At 38.8% G+C, this 20,083-nt stretch overlaps 1 protein-coding gene across 15 annotated transcripts in view; it reads right to left on the bottom strand.

Moving 5' to 3' along the window:
• Nucleotides 1-20,083, bottom strand: part of EYA4 (EYA transcriptional coactivator and phosphatase 4) — a 160,116-nt gene that overhangs the window by 5,082 nt on the left and 134,951 nt on the right. For 11 of the 15 annotated variants that reach the window (XM_076333633.1, XM_076333639.1, XM_076333640.1 and 8 more), the window contains 6 exons: nt 13,967-14,056; nt 7,647-7,705; nt 7,378-7,538; nt 4,836-4,950; nt 2,917-3,038; nt 494-594 (listed from right to left, as the gene is read on the bottom strand). In XM_076333633.1, coding sequence (XP_076189748.1) covers nt 494-594; nt 2,917-3,038; nt 4,836-4,950; nt 7,378-7,538; nt 7,647-7,705; nt 13,967-14,056 — 648 coding nt within the window. Of the gene's footprint in view, nt 1-493; nt 595-633; nt 735-2,916; nt 3,039-4,835; nt 4,951-7,377; nt 7,539-7,646; nt 7,706-13,966; nt 14,057-20,083 lie in introns of all 15 variants that reach the window. The other 4 variants (XM_076333637.1, XM_076333638.1, XM_076333643.1 and 1 more) reach the window with 1 other exon arrangement.

Here is a 20,083-nt window from a genome sequence, read left to right as displayed (position 1 = left end):
CAGGTATGTCTTTCTTGAAGCAAATTGTATGTTCATCATATTTGCTCCAGTAAACTACAGATCATCATCTATGTTAGCAAAAAATTTGCACAGTCCTTTAGATGTTTTTCCACATTCTCTGTAACACTTCTCTTGAAACCTCCCTGATTTCACCATTTAAAGAAAACCACCACCCAACCATCATGTCATAGCCCTTTCTCTCTCTTCTGTTTGATTTGCTTGAAGCCAGTCAGACATTTTTGCTGCAATCATTTTTCATTTATTTTGAAAATAATTTTGCATTTTTTTTCTTTCCAAACTGAAGTGAAGCAAATGCTAGAATCCAAATGGTTCATTTTACTCTACGTTTTGATCTCATCATGCTCTTGTTGCCTTGCATCCGTGGACTGAAATTATTTGTCATTCTGTCATTGTGCAACACTGACAGAAATGCAAACAGAAAGGCTTGCATTAGTAGCTATGTATCACACCAACATTTCAGGAGACAGGTTACCTTTTTTGCTGCCTGTTCTTCTTCTACACCATCCCCAATTACAACATATACTACTTTTCTGCCAAACCTTTGCATTATTCGTTCAAAGCAACTTTCTTTTCCTGGAAGATAAATGAGATAAGAGTTCAGAGTGAAGTTACCTGATTAGCTGCATGTTCCTCATCTCGGCCATCTCCAATCACAACATAAGTTATGTTAGTGCCAAATCTGGACACTATACGCTCAAAACAGCTCTCTTTGCCTGAAAAACAATGCACTACTTATTCAAGCTATCAAGTGAGTTATGGTGAAGCCCTACAAAGGATTATTGCAGTGGTATAACATTGTTACTGCTACTTTTTAAAAGTTCCCATCCTTGGGATTTAGAGCCAAAACTGGTAAGAAGCAATTAATTCCCTTAGTGAATTAAAACTAAAAAACTAGTTTTAGGTAAAACTAAATCTCTTTCTTAAGAATTACAGGAAAGCCACTAAGGTAAAGGAATTAGCAGCACTGCAAAAATGAATAGGTCATTGAACGAATAATTGAATTTAAATATTTCCCTATTATTGTAGTAATATTTTTTCAAGGAAAGCAGAAATTTTAACTCTAATGTATCTGCAACAATGAGTGATGTAGCAATGCAAAAAAGTATTCAAAGAACAGTGGACAAGCAAAATAAAATTAGTTCCTGGGAGAACTTCCATGAAGCATTTGGCTCTTTTGGAGAAATGTGGAAGCAAGCAGGCTAAGCCAGTAACAACAATAAACAGGATTGAAAGGGACCAAGAGAAGTCATCTACTGATCTTCTCATTGTACTGCAGGTTCAGTTTTACCAACAAATGCTTGTGCTATCAATCCTAAAACTGTCCTAACATGATGATTTTGCTGTTTCCACAGGCGATCTCCATATTTAATTAACCCTTTCCATTAGGAAGTTTCTCTTTGACATGCGACCTACACGTGCCTTATTGCACAGAAATCATCACCTATTGTCATACCTCCCATCAAAGTAGAGCAAGATTATTTCTTCCCTCTCTGTGATAGCTTTTTACCTTGCTTGTTATTATGTCTATCCCCGCCCCAGGTTTTTCAGTCTCTTCTCACAAGCTCGTGATTTCTAGATCTCTGATGCTTACTGCTCTCCTCTTGCTTTTTTTCAGCTGGCCCACAAAAAAGGGCTTATGATTAGGAAAACTATTGAGTGAGGACCAGATTTCAGTGTGTGCAAGCGACAGCTGCAATTATAGTCCTGTGCCCAGCACAGTGCAGAGATCACTAAGATGAAAAGTAGAGAGAGATCTTGTACCCAACAGAGTTTTCTGTCCTCCCGGCAGGGGTGTAACAGTGGCCACGCTGTTCCCAGAAGGAATTCCTGGTGCAGAATTACTTCAACAGAGCCTCCAGAGACCCTGCTTCACTTCACCACCCCCTTCTGTACTGTCGGCACTATTTCTTAATGCTCCTTCCTTTGGTCCGAGTGCAATCTCAGTGACTGAATCCAACATGTACAGGCTGTATGACAGATGACATTCGTTCCAGAGGCTGCTCAGTACCATGTGGTATTTGGGATACTTCGTGCCTTGACTTAAGTTTTTGAAGTCTTTGAGGCATTTCTGTCTAGAGGACAGCTACAGCTAATTAAAGGATGACTGAGGTCATAGTTTTTCCTGACACTGTTAGAATATGCATTGGTTTTTCACTTGTGAAAATCATTTAGGAAATATGTTACAAGGCTTTTGCCAATGAAGTGCCACACTCTGTGTTATATAAGGTGTCATAGGTATAGAAATTAAGCATTCCTGAATTAATAATTGGTAAATCACAAAATCTGCCAAAACTATCGGTCATTGTAGGCTGTGTCACATTTCACAAGAATGATAACTTTTCTTGGTTTACAAGAAAATTTTGGATGCAATTTCCAAAACCCGTAAATTTTCAAACTGTAATACACAAGAGGTACACAGTTACGAACAGAATAGGGAAGTGCCCTTGTGGCACCCATCAACACAGCTTCTGTTGGTAACAGTTGTCATTACCCTCACTGATGTACTATGCTTCCAGAAGAAGCTTGTGAAGCGGTGGCTGAGCTTACATAGAGCTGAAGGTCAGAGCAGAGACTATTTTAACAGAAGTTCTGCTTAGATCTGAATTCACAAAACACTTTTCTTCATTCTTTTCTGCACATTTTTTGTTTTCTGCACCACACTTAGGAGTTTCTGAGGCTTTTAATCAGTATGGGGACCTTTATTCCTTCAGGCATCATTGAAAATAAGCTGAATTTGGAATTTATTGACATAAACACATCTAAACATATGCAATGCCTAAATCTTGTAACTAACACTGTAAGTGTCAGGGAAGTGGCTTGGAATCCATCCATTACTGGCAAAAAAATATTGGTCACGCAGTGTAGTCAGAATGGATGAAAGAATAATTTTCTTACCTATTTTGGTTGCACTGTAAATATTTTCAATAGGAAAAGCTCCTCCTAAGCTGTATAGTAGAACTTTTGCAAGTGCTGGGATAAGCTGGGTTGTTGTTACCAACACATTTACACAGTTACTCCTAAAATGAGAGAAATAGTTTCAGTTTAAATAGTTTAGAACCATTACCCAAATGCTGATGAGGTGAACCAGCTGTGGAGAGCATATTCAGGATTCCTCAACATTTACTTTCACTCACACAGCAGTGCTGCTCAGCACCATCACTTCCAGAAAAATGAACATAAAACTTGTAGCAAAATCCTTTAAAAAAATATGCAGGCCCGATGTGTAGGAAATACTCCACACTGGTTTATAAAAACCAGGTCCTTGAAGATGGGTCCACTAAAATACAGACATTTAAGATCACTAACTACCTCCGAAAATAGGCATTCGAATGCTTTGAAAGCATAATTTTCATGCTGGCAATTAATTGGCAGTAGCTACCAGCCAAATAAGAGTTAGGAGAACGTGAAAACATCGTTTGTTACTCCTGTCTTGAGGGGAAATAAACAGCCAATACACATTTCTGCACAATGACATCACTTTCTTCCTGTTTCAAGAGTAAGAATATTTCTGAGAAGAGGGAGAGATAAGGATAATCATGTTAATAAGCTAGCACCCAATGGTGAGGATGAAAACTTCAATGGAGAAGTTGTGCTAGCAGTTACACAACAGAAAACTCAGAGCCAGGCTACTTTAGGCACTGACAGGCTGGAACATGAGCGTGACCATGGTGTGAACATGGAGCTGAGAGCAAATAGTTGTGATTTTTCCTCCTGGTTCTTCCACAAACTCCGAGCAAGACCTTCGGCTACTATTTCTGCCTTTATGTATCTCAATTTCCTGTGAGCAACATATAGGCAATGTTTAGCTGCCTCACAGGTAGCTTCTGAAGATTTATAGCTGTACAGTTCTTTGAAGACAAGACAAAAGACTTATTTAGCAGTCCTGAGTAACTGGTAACAGTTTTCCAGACTCATTCACCAATGCTCAACTGGCCTTCGTTACCAAATGACTTTGAAGACTAGCAATTCAGAAAGAAATGCAGAGCTAAACACAATGGCTTACACACATTTTTTACTTTTTTTCTCTTGAGGTGCTTTAGACACTGTTAAATAAACAAGAATTAAGAGATAAACATATTGCAAAAGTTGTTATGTTTAAAATAAGTTTTTCACATCTTTCCAAGTTTGTCCTTTCCACTTGACACCGAGTCTTTTCCCAGATGTGTTTAGAAGGCAAGATGGCTTAACATTGTTCTTTTTTATGGTTTAAAACCAGAATTTTTGAGGATTTCTGATGAGATACATATTGCATGGCTGACTAAGCAACAGCAGTGTTCACAGTTTTATTATTTCAAAGGAACAATACATTTTACGTCATTACTGGGAACCCAGACTTTTAACTCAGTTAAAACAGATTTTTGCTCTTCTGAAAACTTAGGTATATGCTTATGCATACTGATTTGTCTGGAAGGACAGAAGGAAAATGATTTTGTGTTCTGGGATCTATACAGTATTTAGGTAGCATTGTGAATAGGCACAAACATTGAAGCACAGAACAGAGAGACGTGGAGTTCAGAGGATGCTGCCCAGAAGATGATAAATTAAAGGCTGGCTCAGAATTCTACAATATCCTTTCAATATACATAGGGACATTTATCACGTTTTAGAAGACACTTCATACTATCTTTAGTAAATGCTGGAATAACTGAAAATGAAATCACTTTCCATGGAATTTTTCCTATGTCCTGTTCAAAAGTCGTATTAGACTTGTTCTGTTCTTTAAAGGCACTAATTTATTGTAACCTAAAATGTCAAAAAATAGCCATTACAAGTCCAAAACTAGAAACTTTTTTACAGTAGACTCAAATACATACCTTGTGCTGATAATTGATAATGATTTAAGTGCATTTGTTAGCCAGGAGTCTGTCAGAGCTTCAATCTCTGCTCTTAATTGCAACCATGCATCTCTTTTAGCGGGACCCAGGAGTCCTTTAATGTAAAAACGCAAGAAAAGAAAAAATACAAATTAAATTCTGTATTAGCTGGAATGTATAGATTTTATGGTCATTGTTTCTATCTTAAATTCCACTAGAACTTGAAAAAACATCAAAGAGAAAATCTATTGTCTTCAAGGCTCAGTAAATTGCTGTGTTTTTATTTGCATTCCACTATATCAAGCAACGTCAGAGAGTATTGCAGATACTAATAATTAGTTGTCTGATTTTTTCTCATCTATTCAGCCTACTTTACTACATTTCAAAGTATACCTTTCAGAAATATACATTTTTTAAACCCACTCCTCACATATATCTTATTCTCTAATTATCAGAGGCAGTGACAAGGAGATCCATGACATCGGGATCATTGGCAGAGACATTCACAAAAGAAGAGACCTTAGAATAAACTTTTCTTTGCAGTATCTGCATATGTTTTAAACTGCCCTGCTTATGACTCTGTATACAGGTGAACCTCAGGTTACACCTATGGAAATACATTTGTTTGCTGATGGCTTGTTCTTCATGTCCTGTTGTAGTTGGTAACGATAGCTCCTTTTATAGCATTTACAGCCCTGAAACAGCGTACATCTTATGTCCTCATATCTCAGTTAGTTCTTAAAAGCACCTTAAAATCTCCTTTTGGGTATGGATGGTCAGATTTTAAAAAATACCCAGCTTATTGACTGTTGAGACATGAGTTCTTTGGAACCAAGCTATTTTAAATTTAGATTTGGTCCTGGAAGAGCAGGGAAGCAGGTTTCATGACCTTTAGTATCCCTCTTCGCTTTCACACCCTATGTTCCCAAGAAGTGATCATGACTGTCTTCAAAAATCTGAAATGCAGCAATCTAAAAATACCCAGTTTGATCTAGCCTTCTGTTGCCTTCTAACAGCTATTTTGAAATAGATACATATGTGATAAAAAGATTATTAAAAGAGCTAAAAAGTAGAGGATGAATGAAGGAACTTGCCCACTAAGGGTGGAATATATTTCAGAAGCAGGATTTGTGGGAGAGAATAAAAACCTTAATAAAATGCACCACACATCGGCACTCTGCCTTTGCAATGATTGTTCCTCTTAGTGTGTTTCCCTATGCTGCGCTCTTGGACTTAAGCTCTTACTGATGTTAAAGGTTTTATGAAACGTAACAGCTTTAGAATCTTAGATGCATTAGGAGATATAAGAAAACCCAGTAACATTTGGTTAATACTGTTTCAAGTATTCTTAATATATAAAAACTCCATTCATGACACCAGTGAAGGGCAAGGCAGGGCACATGAAAGCCAGTCATTTACTATCACCCTTTGCTCCTATTGCTTCATCCTGCGGCAAGTAAAGACTTTGAGCTTCTAAAAGAAAATATGTATTTCAGGTTTACAGAGTTTAGAAAATGATTAAGGTAACGACTAATTCACTGTCCATGTTAGTAGTACTGTTTCCCATTTTTCAGAGACTGCAGGAAGTCAACACCAGACTGTCTGGTTTTGCTGAAGGTAAGCTTTACTTTGAGTTTCAGGTTCCTTTGAAATAAATTGCAGATGAGTTGAAAAAGCCCGTGCTATAGAATGGGAGAGTGTTCACTTGGACTCCTTCCTGGTTGGGTTGTCCTCATCTTATCCTCAACTGTGGCTGTAGCAACGCTTGAAGACTTCTAAGTATTCCCTGTTCTCGCAGGCTCTTCTTGAGGGAGTCAGTTGACATATTCCCCTCCTCAGAAGAGGGCTGGCTGCCTCTGCAAGTCACATAGGACTCTCCAGGACAGATTCTTTCAGTTCTGCTGCTTGATTTCCTACAAGCCTGCTGGCACGGACATGAGTGAGTCCATGAATGAAAACAGTAACAGGAAAGCTCTCAGCCCAAATGAGACTCGGATTTCTTGCAGCACAATTAACTCTGTAAGCTAGAGAGTCAACAAAAGGAGCTAGTGGTATGGCAGTGCTGGAGTTTTCTTGCTTCCACTGGTGAAAATAGACTAGCAGGTACCCAGCAGAGAATTTAGCAGACAGTGTGTTGTTACCAACTAGATCATGAAAACGTAGGATGGAATAGGCCAGCCACAACCAATTTGTGCTGTGGAAACTATACAACCTCTTTCCTAGAATAACAGCATATTTGAGGTAGAATAAGTGGCTCAACCAATCAGTAAGGTAGGTATAGCCGCGCTGGGTCGGAAGGAGAAAAATGGGCTCTGTGGAAGCTAAATGGAAGCCTGCTCGGTTTCCCCATCTCTGGTTCTCCTGCACAACAGGACAATGTTGGCTCTGCCATTACCGTCAGTTGCTTTCAATACCCCAAGGTCCAGTCACATCACTTTCCATCCACTCTGTGGCTTCCAAGGCACATTCCCTCGGCGGGAGCCCATCACTATGCAGTTTAACCTGATCAGCATTCTAAATTGGTTTTGACAATTAAACTCACCTCCTATGTTGTTCTTGTAAGTATTATACAACTCTTTTACTCTTCTGTAACGGAAAGCCAGCTTCCTCATCCAGTCAACCCCTCCTCTTACACCTGTTGGCAGACAAAGGTTTGCACTACTTGCAGCTGCATGGAAGCCATCAGTTGCAAAACTGTAGGTACTGCAAACACCCAAAATACAGTAAAAATAAATACAATGTATTCCTGTAAATGCTCAATTTATTTAATCTTTGAAGAAAATAAAAAAAGAAACAAATGCTCTATCTTACCTTAGGTCTTGTCCATTATCATCAGAAGAAACATCATCTATATGAACTTGATCACACTCCTGTTGAAAAAAAAAAAAAATGATAAATTATCTTATACAAGAGCATGCTGTCCATATGCTTAGTACAGATGTTGAAGAAATGATCGGTGCAGGCCACTAAGTGCACCAGGAGGTGGCGGTGTATGTACACTTACAGCTTCCTCTTACCACCAATTCATTTAAAATAATACAACCCTCAACTCCTTCTACACTGTATAAATTATTAGTTAAAATAGGCCTTTAGAAAAGTTATATGTAATTTTAGTGTGCTTTTGATTAAAATTATTTTAATTGAAAAAAACCCAACAATTGCAAGTCTCATTTATAGTCTCTCTAGCATACCAATATTCCAAAACCTTATTTCCCCACTTCCTAAAAGCTGCTGCTGATGAACCGCCACAGGCATGTAATTTCTGTTAAGTCTCTAGGAGTTTGGATGCTTATCAGATTCTTTTCTTGATTTATCCAAATGCCTTTGGCTGGAAAATCACAGATAATTAAGCAGTCCTGGAGAATTTCATTATTTCCTGGTTTCGGAAGGGATGGAAGTAACTCCAGGGAACTGAGATGCACTGGAAAACTGAACTCCTCTCCAAGCTGGTTTTATAATTGGATAGCTATCAAATATCCTTTTCTGCACAGTGGTTATGGCAGAAAGATAGGAAAATGTGGGGGAAGCACAAATAAATAAATAACTCAAGCCACCATGCAACAGTAAATATGAACAGGCATCGTATTACTGTTTTCTGTAGTTGCTAGAATTAACATCTCAACCCAAAGACACACCTGAAATTCAGGGTCTGGAGATTTTACTTTCCTGTATGTAAGTAATTTTTTAATATTTAAAATAGCTGTTGTTAACATAATCCTAATATAATTTATGAAAAAGTTCAAGGACGTATTTAAAAATTACTCCCCAACTAATGTTTTCAGATAATTTAATCTCATCACTAAGACAAAATGAGGCTGAGCTTTCAAAATGCACAGCTCTGTGCCTCAGATAAAGAGTCGTCCGAGTCATCTACTTCAAATAAAGTTGCTGACAACTAGCACTTAATTCAGACTCTCTGTGACATGCAGGAGTACACAGTTCTAAGTTTCCAATCTCAGTCTCGTACCAGTGCTACTTTGTCCAGATAAAGGATAAATCTGAACAGGGGAGTGATTTCCAAATGTGTATGCCACAAGTTCCTAGCGTGTGAATTTGGGGAATTACCATTTCTTATTTCTGTTTTGTTTGCTTTGCACTGAATGAAAACTGAACAGACTTTTACCCACATGAAGTAAGTTATTAAAAAAAATAAATTACCAATTTTTTAATAAAATAAATACATACAATTTCATTTTCAAATACATAATTTCATTGCATCATACAAGCAATCATAATTCAAAATTTTGTGTCAAGACTAAAAGAATGAGTGGCCAAACTCTGCTCATCTGGCTTAATCCACTAAGACAGGCATGAAAGAGCTGCGTTCAAGCAACAGAAATGAAGCATTCTTCTCCCCACTGGAGAAATAAAATGTTTTGGTTCTCTCTGAGGAGATTATCTTGAGCTGTAGAATATTTTAAAGAAGCTGCTTTTGGATGTAAATAGCACGTGAAAAGAGAAAGAAAAGGGGAAGTGGCAGCTGAAATAAAAGATTCATTTCTTTATCCTTATTTATTATTTACACTCCAGAAAAAAAATGCAGCTATGCTCCACCCAGTGTAGGACAGGAACTCAAAAATCAGACAAAGTGCCCCACTGGGACAAATTCTAACTCTGTATTTTGCAATATCTGAGCAATAGCTGGCTTCCTAATCACCTTCACAGATCTCCCTGGAACTGGTCAAAGCGTAAGATAATTTTAAAAGTTTAAAAATCAGTCCTGTGGATTCGAAGGTGTACTAATTAAATGGAGGGCACACAGAAGCCCTGATGGATAAGAAGGAGTGTCTGCTGCTGTTTGGGTTTTGTTAAGCCTTTCAGCTACATTGCTCCAGCCTTGAAAAATTCCAGATAACTGTTCTGCTGATAATTTCATTATTAAGTTAAATATGAGTGGGTGGCAAAGGCTCAGCTGTTTACTTTTACTTTTTTATCTCACGGTTTGTTCATTGACTCCAGGAACAGGAGATGAGGGGAACGTGAAGTTTTCTGATTACTTGCCCCTTGTCCCTGCAAGAAGGTTCTTAAGTTTCCAGGCACATACGAGGATCAAACCCACCACCACTCTCCAGCCTCCTCCTTTTCCTCCTTCCTCTTCTCCTCTCAGATCTATGGCTCACCTCCTCACCATACTGGCAATAAACATTTGCTGACCAGTAACAAACTCACGCGCCCACCACTCCTTGCTTCGTTTTACTTTGTTTTCTTGTTTACTTATCTACTTCAACTAAAGTGTTTACATTTTACAAATTCACTTACATGGTGTGAAAAAACTTTCCAGAAAAAAAGAAAAAGCAGGCGATCTGAGCAGATTTGAGATAGTTCTCTACTTTTCCCAAAAGAAACAGGAAACTGGTGGCGCAACACTAGATCTGAGTTTGCTTGTAAAAGAGACCAAACAGTTGCAGGGAGGAAGGAAAGCAAGCAAGCTGTCTGTCACTTTAAATGTTAAGGTAAAATACTTTTCACATCAGCTACAGTACTGGCCACACTCAAGTCACAGTGGCTCACTGTCAGTGCAAGGTCAAAACTAAGAAAGATAAAATATATTTCCTATTACTGCGAGTACAGGAAAGGAATCTAGGTACAATAACTGGCTTTTGCTTGAAGCAATACTGATTTAAACTATATCTGAGCGCAGTCAATTCTTTGCAGCCATTTTTAAAGCCTGAAAATTTGAGAGTACAGAATCAACAAATCATCCATAAAAATTATCCTCTTGGAATGAACAGTAATTTCATTATCCAGTAAAAACACTGACTCACCACACTGAATACAAAAATGTTATTACTGAGGGGATATTCAGCATTATGCTTTCTCAGGCTATACAGAACACCCCTTTTTATGTATATGCTTCAGTCTCTGTAAAAACTAGTTTGACCTGCCTCCCAAATTCTGGGGCTTACCTGAATCTTATTTTTTATTTCTCATTTCCATGTCTACTGAGAAAAAAACGATGACAAAATCTTATTTAAAATATGGTAGGATTATCATAAAAATGGAAACGTAATTCAGTTTGTTTGAAATAAATACTCTTTTTTCTTCATTATCCTGAGAGTGGAGGGGGATAACGGAGTTGGAAGATTCGTGTCCAAATTCCTGCTTGCAATTTGTAGAAATTGGGGTTTTTGCGTGCATAGTATGCCCTACCAACATTTCTAAAAGCTGTCTTAAAATTAATACTGAGATAGGGAGAAAAACTTCATTTTATTCCTTACCTGGTTGAGAACAGACTGCATTAGTCTGGATATTATTACAGAACTGAGTCCCATCTCTAAGCATTGTTTAGGCACATGAACTTTCTAGAGCACCAGACTCCTATTTTCATGGCAAAACACCAACTGCCCTCCCAAGTGATACTTCTCAAGCTAACTAAAATTTATACACTGAGAATGAAATAGCTGGAGAACAGCCTAGCCTGAAATAAAAGTTCAGCTTGGCTGATTAGAACATGGGTTACTGGGTCAGCGGGGAACGTCTCAGCAGATTGGAATTTCTGCATCAGCAGTCATTGTAGTGAGACAGATTTGCATAGAGGAAGGAAAACTTTGTTTTTGTATGTGATAACTTTCAATAGCTTGGTTATTATTACTAGACCCTGGTATGCGGTGTTTGCAACCAAGAAAGACAGGGAAAAAAGAAAGCTTAGAGGATGTAGTGACTGGAGTCAATATTACAGGAATATAGGTTCATTAGTACATTACAATTGTCATGTCCAGAGCCATGAGGTTTATTGTGGGATGAAGATGAAAGCAAGACAGAAGGTATAGGACCTGATGGCTCAGCATTAAAAAATTGAGATGATGAAAGGCTAAGTAATCTGTCTAGTGAATAAAGGCCTATCTCACTTCCTCCAGTAAGAACTGAAGGTCTTGCGTCTTGATGGCCATGACTATCAACAGCTCAGCACTCGCCTCCCCTCTCTTGGGGGAGGATGCAGAGAGGAAGACAGAGAAAGAGAGATGGAGAGGGGGAGAGATGAGAGAGAGACCCCAAGTCAGAACTGGGGAATTCTCAGAATTCATTACACATTCATCATGCAGAGGGCAGTGTAATATTCAGTAATGGCCATGTGCTCTGCAAACATATTTAAACAGACAGATCTATTCATCTGCAAATTAAAGGATGCCTCTATGTACTTTGGCACAGGATGCCATGCAATTATATCTTATATATCTTATATATTTGCTAAGAAGACAGAAAATTGTTGGTCTCCTTGCATATGCCAGAATGTGTGCATACAGCTCATTTCAGAACAAGAAGTTTGGAATTTTGGTAATCTTATAAGACAGTTGGTTTTGAAACAAAGATGAATTCTGGGCTAGAAAATACTTAATTGCCTACAGAAATTGGTTTTAATCAAAGCAAATTGATTGAGCTATAAGGTTGTCCAAGAGAGTCCCCAAATAGTATTTTTTTATTTATCTAAAACTGAAAATTGTTTGGATACTGTTCAAGCTCTGGAATGAGCTGGACTATGAATTTTTGGACAGGATATTAAAATCACCCTGTGAAGAATATACAAAATGTGATGATCCACCTATGACAGCTGAACCTGAGATCTACAAAGAAAATAAATAATGAGAGAAAGGAATGAAGCTTCAATGGCCATAAGCAAGAATAAAGAGATATGGAAAGAGGGCAACTCTTCCACTTGAACTCAGCACAAGATTGAAGAACTCTGGGCATATGCTACCGAACAGCTTAAAGTTCATTGGGTGCCACATGAAATCTGAACACGCAGAGGCAAAGGTCTGCTAAAAAGAAATTTAAGCAATGTTTTGAAAAATTGATTTGGAATCTACCCCTGGTATGGGGCACCAGAAGGAGAACATTCACCGAATGCACTTGCATTGTCAAGTGATGACGCACTAGGACTGCAATAAAACACCGACTGGCAAAGGCATGTTGAGGGCTTTACTTTCTTACATTTCTGCTGCTGGAAGGAGGAAACGCAGCTCAGGTATAAGGTGAAGTAGATCCCAGTTTCTTGACTTAAAAAGAGCTAAGCATAAATGAGGTCTGCAAGGGACAACAAAGACAACTGCAACCTGGTACCTTCTGCTTTTCTTATTGCCTACAGTCGACGAAGGAACAAAAGAAGTGCACGCTAGAAAAATCAACGTCCCAGTGAATGGAAAAATCTCACTTATCATTTTTCCTATTCACTCACCAGAGACCTTTCTCTGGCGTTTTAAACAAAACCTCAAAGTCTTCCAACTGCCATTAGTGGCAAAATATCTGTCCAGGGAGGGAACTCTGGGATCCAGTCCGAGTAAGAAAACAACTGATTTAGACCAGGGGAAGGTCTGAAAAGCCCATAGTTTAATTTGAGAACTGTTTTTCACCCCCTGCCTCTTGACACACACGGTTGTAAGACTGTCACGTTAACAGATCCAGACTCCCGAAGTGAAACGGAAAGTCCGTGAAGCCCAGCTGATGGGCCTGCTTCCCAGACCACTGTCCCTGCAGCAGTCCATCTGTGTGCTTCTGACAGGTGAGCAGTCCGCAGCGATCACTCCCTAGGAAGAGGTCTCTCCCTTTTCTGACTGGATGCCAAATTGCACACCCTGGGTACATCGTGACAAAACATGTGGTGCCTGGTTACCTCGGGAAGAGACATCACTGATGAGCACATCTATCATAGTCCCAGCTCTCTGATGCTGCAGTCTTTGAGGTAAATGAAGAACATTCTACCTTCGAGCAAGAAAGGGGGGCCTGTGGCCAAAAGGCTACTCAGGTATGTGAAGAGAAGAACACAGTCTCTTGTGGTCAGATGATGGCACCCACTGAAAGCGAATGTAGAGAACTTAAAGAGAAAGAATGGGAGGCACATATGTCCCCCTCCTGGAAATGACTGCAGACAGCTCTAAATCCATGGAAACTGAAGAGGTGGCCATAGGACAAAGAGAGGAAAGGGTAGTTTGCAGATTCCCTCTCTCACCCAGTTTCATGGAAGGACTCTGGTGCCACGAGAAGTCACTGCCACCTGGCTAACCTCTCTCTGATTAGAGTATGACAAACCCAAAGTCTAGATAGGCAGAAAATGTCACACACAACAAACACTAATGCACAGCAAAACCACTATGTTAAAAACACATAAATGGTGTTTATGTTCTTTTGATTCTTACCTCTAAATCATTAAAAAATAAATGTGTGTCAGCAAGGTTAAAAATCATTTCTTCCATTCGCAGTCCAAGGGTCACTGCCATTGGTGGATCCTTAAAAAACAGAAAGCAAGGTTAAGTACTTAAATACCTTTAAGTTGTATCAGAATTACTTTAAAAACTGCTGTATACAAAGTGTTTTGAAAAATTAACACTGCAAGAAATTTCTCTAAAATCTTTTTAGTATTAAGCTATTTTAATATAACGCTAGAAGAAGAGACTGCTAAACCTGTGTGAGAACATATGGGGAGCTGGGGATGTTGAAACATCAAGTTTTTTGAAAGTCAAGGCATTTGTAACCTGGCTAAACTGACAGGGGAAAACCTGGTGGCCATATGCAAACCTGCATAAAGAAGGCTGTAAACAGGGAAGGAACCTCTCACGAAAGATATATGTAAGAAAACCGATATTTATTATAATAAGAATACACAACATTTTTCAACCCTGAGCCTTTTATAAAAATATGTAAGTATCTTGCCTGTCAATTTGTGGGCAGAAAAAAGCTGAGTCATGAAACAATAATTTTTCTGACCCCATGCACTGAGTCAGCAGCAGAGGTAGGAACGAAATTACTCCATGTGACACCCAGTCCACTGCACAATTCCTCTGATCTCTTGGCTTTTCTTCCCAACTTTCAGGCACACAGAAGTCCTCACCAAGGTCCTGCTAAATTGAACTAGCAAAGGTAGTCATCTCTACCAAATAATTACTTTGTACGCAAATATCGAACACTGTGATAGGAAGGTGTGATTTAAGAGGCCTTTTCAGTTTCCAATGTCTCTGCTTTATAAAAACACAAAAGGTAGTCTGAACCTATGCCCATTTCCCCAAATTGAGTTTCACTTTGGGTAAATCATCACTGCCTTGCCTACGCTTAGGCCTATATCGCTTATTTCCTATACTTCCTGCTGTTCCAGTATGTATCCTCAAACCCTGTGCTTGGTCCTTCTCCGTCTCAATATTTACTCTTCTTCCATGCAGGCACTCACTGATGAATTTCCAGGCTTTCCTTTATGGTTTTATTTCAGGTATTCATTCAACAAAGTGCCTGTAAGTGTTCTTCTAAGTGTTCTTCAGCGTGCGTACAACCTATGGCACAATTCTCTAGGTGGTCCACAGGAATGGGAAAGCATATGTACGTTTGTTTGTTTGCTACAGATCATCCCTACGTTTCTGATGAAATACAGGATTCCTGTCCCTGGATGAGATTAATTCAAAATGTTGCATCTGTTCGTAGGTCAGCTTTCACACTACCAAATCACGCTACCTCAGCAAGATACCACAAATCTACCGATCTGCAATAACAGTTTGCCTGAGAGCATTTAGTATACAGTAAATGTGAGATAATTAATTTAACTTTGCTAGGCTTGCTAGGAAAGAGGTTAAGCCCATTTGCATTACTTTACATTTGTTTTAGAGTAAGAAAGCACACGGACAGTTCCTGATGCTTATCTGACACCTGGTAACTAGTTTTATCATTGTCTTAATCATCTGCCTGGGCTTGTGGGGTTCAGTTAACTATTTTATGCTTAACGTACTGCAATGGACTTTTAAAATGATCCTCTTCTCATTAAAATAAGAAAAAAATCTATATTTCATCATTTAAACTCTGATTGACACTAGCAAGTTTTCAGAAATCCTTTCTTAGATACCTTGAGATTAAAAGTCTAAAAGTTTACCAGCATCTGGCAATAAAATCACACAAAACCTCGCATGATCATTTGTTAGTATGAGGATCAAAGGCTTCCCAATCAGCATCAGACGTCCGCTACTCCAGGGCTTCACAACGACAGAATAAAAGATGGCTTCTGCCCTCAAGCACTTAAAAACTAATGGTAAAATCTGAAACATAGACATATTTTGACCCTTGCTCATGAAAAAGTGAGACTCGAAGGGGAGAATAGTGTACAAGAAATTGTAATGATCCGAAGTTAGACCCAAATCTCTGGCAGTGAAAGGAAATATTTTTACGTTGACCCTTGACCTGGTCTAGACTACCTTTCAGAAGTAAAAACCAAATGCAGTGCTTAGTAACATAACTTCATCCCCTACATCTTCTGCAGTCATGTTCACTGGATCTGAAAGTCACGTGGCTGAAGGTAGCAGCAAGTACAAAGGTCAGTTTTCCAAGGGGATGATTAAGGAACACACGTTAACAGATTTGCAAAAACTCATGTAAGATACTTAGAACACAAATCATCAAACTACTCTGGACTCATGAGATTCCTCATCAAACCATAATGCTTTTATCAAAATGTCATCACATATAAACATGTGTTTCTCTCTCCTTTCTCTAGCGTTTTTTTCTGTGCACAGTAAATTATAAATTCTTCTTCCTACATACAATATGAGTATTTGCAATATGCTTCTTTACCTCAATCCTATGAACACTAAGGCATGTGCATAACTTTATGCACAGGTGGTAACTCATTATTATTTATGTGAGTTAAGTTATTCACTGGAGTGCTTCCAAGACTGGAATCTCAGACTTTTGATTCTCAGCCTCTTTTTTCCCCTTCCTGGGTAGAAGCAGACTTAAATGCGGAAATTTGCTATTACATATTCCATTATAATCCAATTTATTTTTACAGAAACTACCAACTATGCATCACAATTTCCTGCCTTGCCTAGTATAGTTGAAAGATGTAAATGTGACAAAGCTTTTATGATTTTCATATTAGTAGTACTTTTGTAACCAACTATGCCCGACTTTATTACTGTTAAAATGAGATTTCCTATGTTCCTGTTTTGACAAAGGCATGTGTAGGATATTGCTAGGTACTGTATGTAAAATAAAATAAAGCAAAGAGAATTCATTTCAGCTTAGCATGAAATCAGTCTGGGATCTCCCCATAACAACTTCTGCTAAGAAGAGTCACTGGAATTGAATTCTCAAGACATGAACAATTCTTGCTTTAATAAATTGGCCAAACCTTGCACTGCAACTGTTTAACAAGAATTAAACATCACGTTCCAGCTCGTGCCATGTTAAGTTCATTCCTTCACATATAAAAATAGACAGAGAAAGCAGATTTGTCAGGGTCCTGTGGTTTTATAATGTTTGCACAATGTGGAGGAACATCCCAATCATCGTTTTACTGTCTTTCAACTTGAAGCAGACGTTGCAGACTCACTCAAGTGGCACAAAGAACTGAGTGTTGAAAAGAAAGCAAGAAACATGTGCAGCTGATACAGATTTGAGCACAGCAAATTGAGAAACTGAATAAAAGGCACACTGGACTCCTGCCAAAATGGTATTTTGTGCTACTCTGTACAAGCATACACAAAAGAGGAAACAATAATAAAAAAAAAAAAACAACTGGACGTTTTCCCCAGATAATTTGCAGAATAAAGAAGCACAACTCTTTGGCCCTCAGAGGCATGATTTTAGCCAGCTATCATTAGCGTGCAAAGGAGTCAAGACCAGCTACAGCACTTCTGTATACCAAAATACAAATGACTTTAGTTATGTTAGTATGAAGGCACTAAACTGGAGCCAGACTGTCTGTCTGTGGACTTCTGTACTAGACTGGTCCATCCACTGGAATGCCTCCTCGGAGACTAGGTAAAAATATCCTGGGAGGACCAATATTTAAATGTTTTGACCAAGAGGAAAGTGACTGGAATAAAGCCCCAAAAGCTCAGTGTCCATTAGTGGAAGAAAACTATTTAACGTTGTCTTGGAAGGTCAGGTTTCAGCACAAGATGTTCAAAATCATTTAATTTCATGGAAAAATAATACAAACACACCAAACTCTCTTTTATAAAATCTCAGAAAACAAATAGATAAATAGACTGTCAGGTAGATTCATTGTGACAGGAGTTTGTATGCATGAAGCTGTAAAAATAAGCAAGAAAACAAGCAAAATAGAAGAATAATATTGTAAGAACAGATTTTCAATGGGTGGCCGTCCTGAACAGACTTAGAACAAAATCGACCTCTGGAAGAAGTGGAAATGCTTAAGTTAAGTACCAATATTTTTCACTTAAAGACACTTCCCTACATTATGTAGGAATCTCAGATTTAAGTTCAGCCCTCACTCTCTCATAGGGGACACCTGTTTCCAGGAGAGCTTCATGTGGATGGCAATGGAGGAACAGAATACATCTCTTTTTAATAACCGTATCTGGTGGCTGATGAAGGAAAACTCACATACTCCATAGGGAGTTTCTGTTCCACGCTCTCTAGAAGGTGGTAAGAAAATGGACTCAGAGGTCTCAGACAATGAGGGAGTGAATGGAGAGGACAAATGGAGGTCATGAGAGAGACACTATTAATACAGGCAGACAAAAGCATATTTATGAGTGAACTTGGGAATGTCATCATGAGTGTTAATGGTGACAAAGTTTTGCTGTTTAATGACTGGACAAGCAGAGAGTGAGCAATAAAAAGCTTCTGAGCTCTTTCCAGAGAAGTGTACAAGGTTAATGTGGCCTCCCTGACAACTTTCTGTCATTGGCAATACTATCAAAAATGTCCAAATGTGATCATGAAGTGTGGATTTGTTTTGATTTTTGCACTTGGAAATCACATTCTCTCCCTTCTAAGGTCACAAGGGACTTTCACTTGTTTTTAGCCAGTTGCACCTTGAGTCATAGTGTTTATCTGGGCATCCTTGCCCTCTGGATTGACCTGGGAGAAACGAATGAAATATAAATGCTCGGAGGTAGACAAAACTCCAGCTTAATCAGCCTCAAATCAGGAAGAATAACTGGAATGTAATGGAACAAAGAATACACACTGTTCACAGGGAATAAGAATGTAACTCATAAACTTTAACAGATGATGACATCTCCTAACACATGTCCTGTCACATCAACAAATCCTCACTTAAGAGCTCAGCATTGTAGAAAACTGTATCTGCCAACTGGTGCTCAGCTGCAAAAACCATCATCAGCCACACAAGTCACAATATAACAGCTCAAATGCCAATGTTCATAATTTGCTACTGCAGTAAGTAATAAAAAATAGACATGTACTAGTTTTATGAAGTACGAAGCAGACGAGCAAAGGAGCTGAACAATGAGAGGTACTCTTACTGCTGGGAAGCAGCACGGTTTCCCTGAAACCTAACAGAGGTATAGGGTAGTTTTTATTCTCTTTTTATGTTAGCTCTGACCAGCCCAATAAAGTAAGCACTACACCAAAAGTCAGACAGAAACACCCACAGGTAGGAAACAGCAAGCCATAGAATATTCCTCTGGATAAGTTTTGTATTTTAAATATCAAAGTGATGCATTGACCAACCTCTGGCCAAATCTCTCCCACTTCAGTGGAGTTTACAGCTATAATCTACTGGTGCCTAGATAAGAAGCAGTAATGTGCCCTGTGTTTCAAATGAGATGCTTACAGCTGCATCCAATAAGCTAAATCTTTCACCTCATCACCAGTTTTGTTTTTAACTTCTTTATTATAACAACCTATATAATTCTGAAATCAAATTAATATCACACCATGCAAAGTGCTGGACAAGTATATACTGAGGAGAGTGTGCATTCTCAACTTCAGAAATCCTCAGGCGTAAGTCAGAAATCTGATGTTCTCTTGACAAATACATGACCTGAAACTTTACTACTGGATCCAGGCCTTCCCACATAACCTCTGACAATGAATGCCCCCATTGCCTATCTCTCCTCGAGGATGCTTGGTTTGCCTTTCCCTTTTCTCTTCTACTTCCACTGCTTGTTAAACTGTAGAACTCTTTTGAAAGACAGACTGTCTCCTGGTACCACTGCGGCTCTCAGGTGCTTCTGCACACATACATTGGTCCCTCCACCTGGCCATAACAGCGTGATGGCCACCTCCACATGCTGCACCTCCCCTCACTGCATTTCCTGCGCAGCCTGAATTGCAGCAGAGCAGAGAGATGAAAAGACTCATTTCTGAATGTTTTGGTTTTGCCCGGTTACTGCAGAAATAGGGTAAAGAGTTAGCGGAAAAGGGGGATGAAAGTTTAGATGTCAAGGAGTAGATGGGAAAGATCTGAAGGTGAACATCCTTGCCTGTCTCTATATTCACACTAGCTCTAAACCCAGTATCTCACCCCTTGAAAGTATGAAGTGAGCATACTTGGTATAAGA

The sequence above is a fragment of the Aptenodytes patagonicus genome, chromosome 3 (genome assembly GCF_965638725.1).
Source record: "Aptenodytes patagonicus chromosome 3, bAptPat1.pri.cur, whole genome shotgun sequence".
Classification (NCBI taxonomy): Eukaryota; Metazoa; Chordata; class Aves; order Sphenisciformes; family Spheniscidae; genus Aptenodytes; species Aptenodytes patagonicus.
The sequence above is the reverse complement of the archived record's forward strand: the minus strand, read 5'-3'. Positions and strand labels throughout refer to the sequence as shown.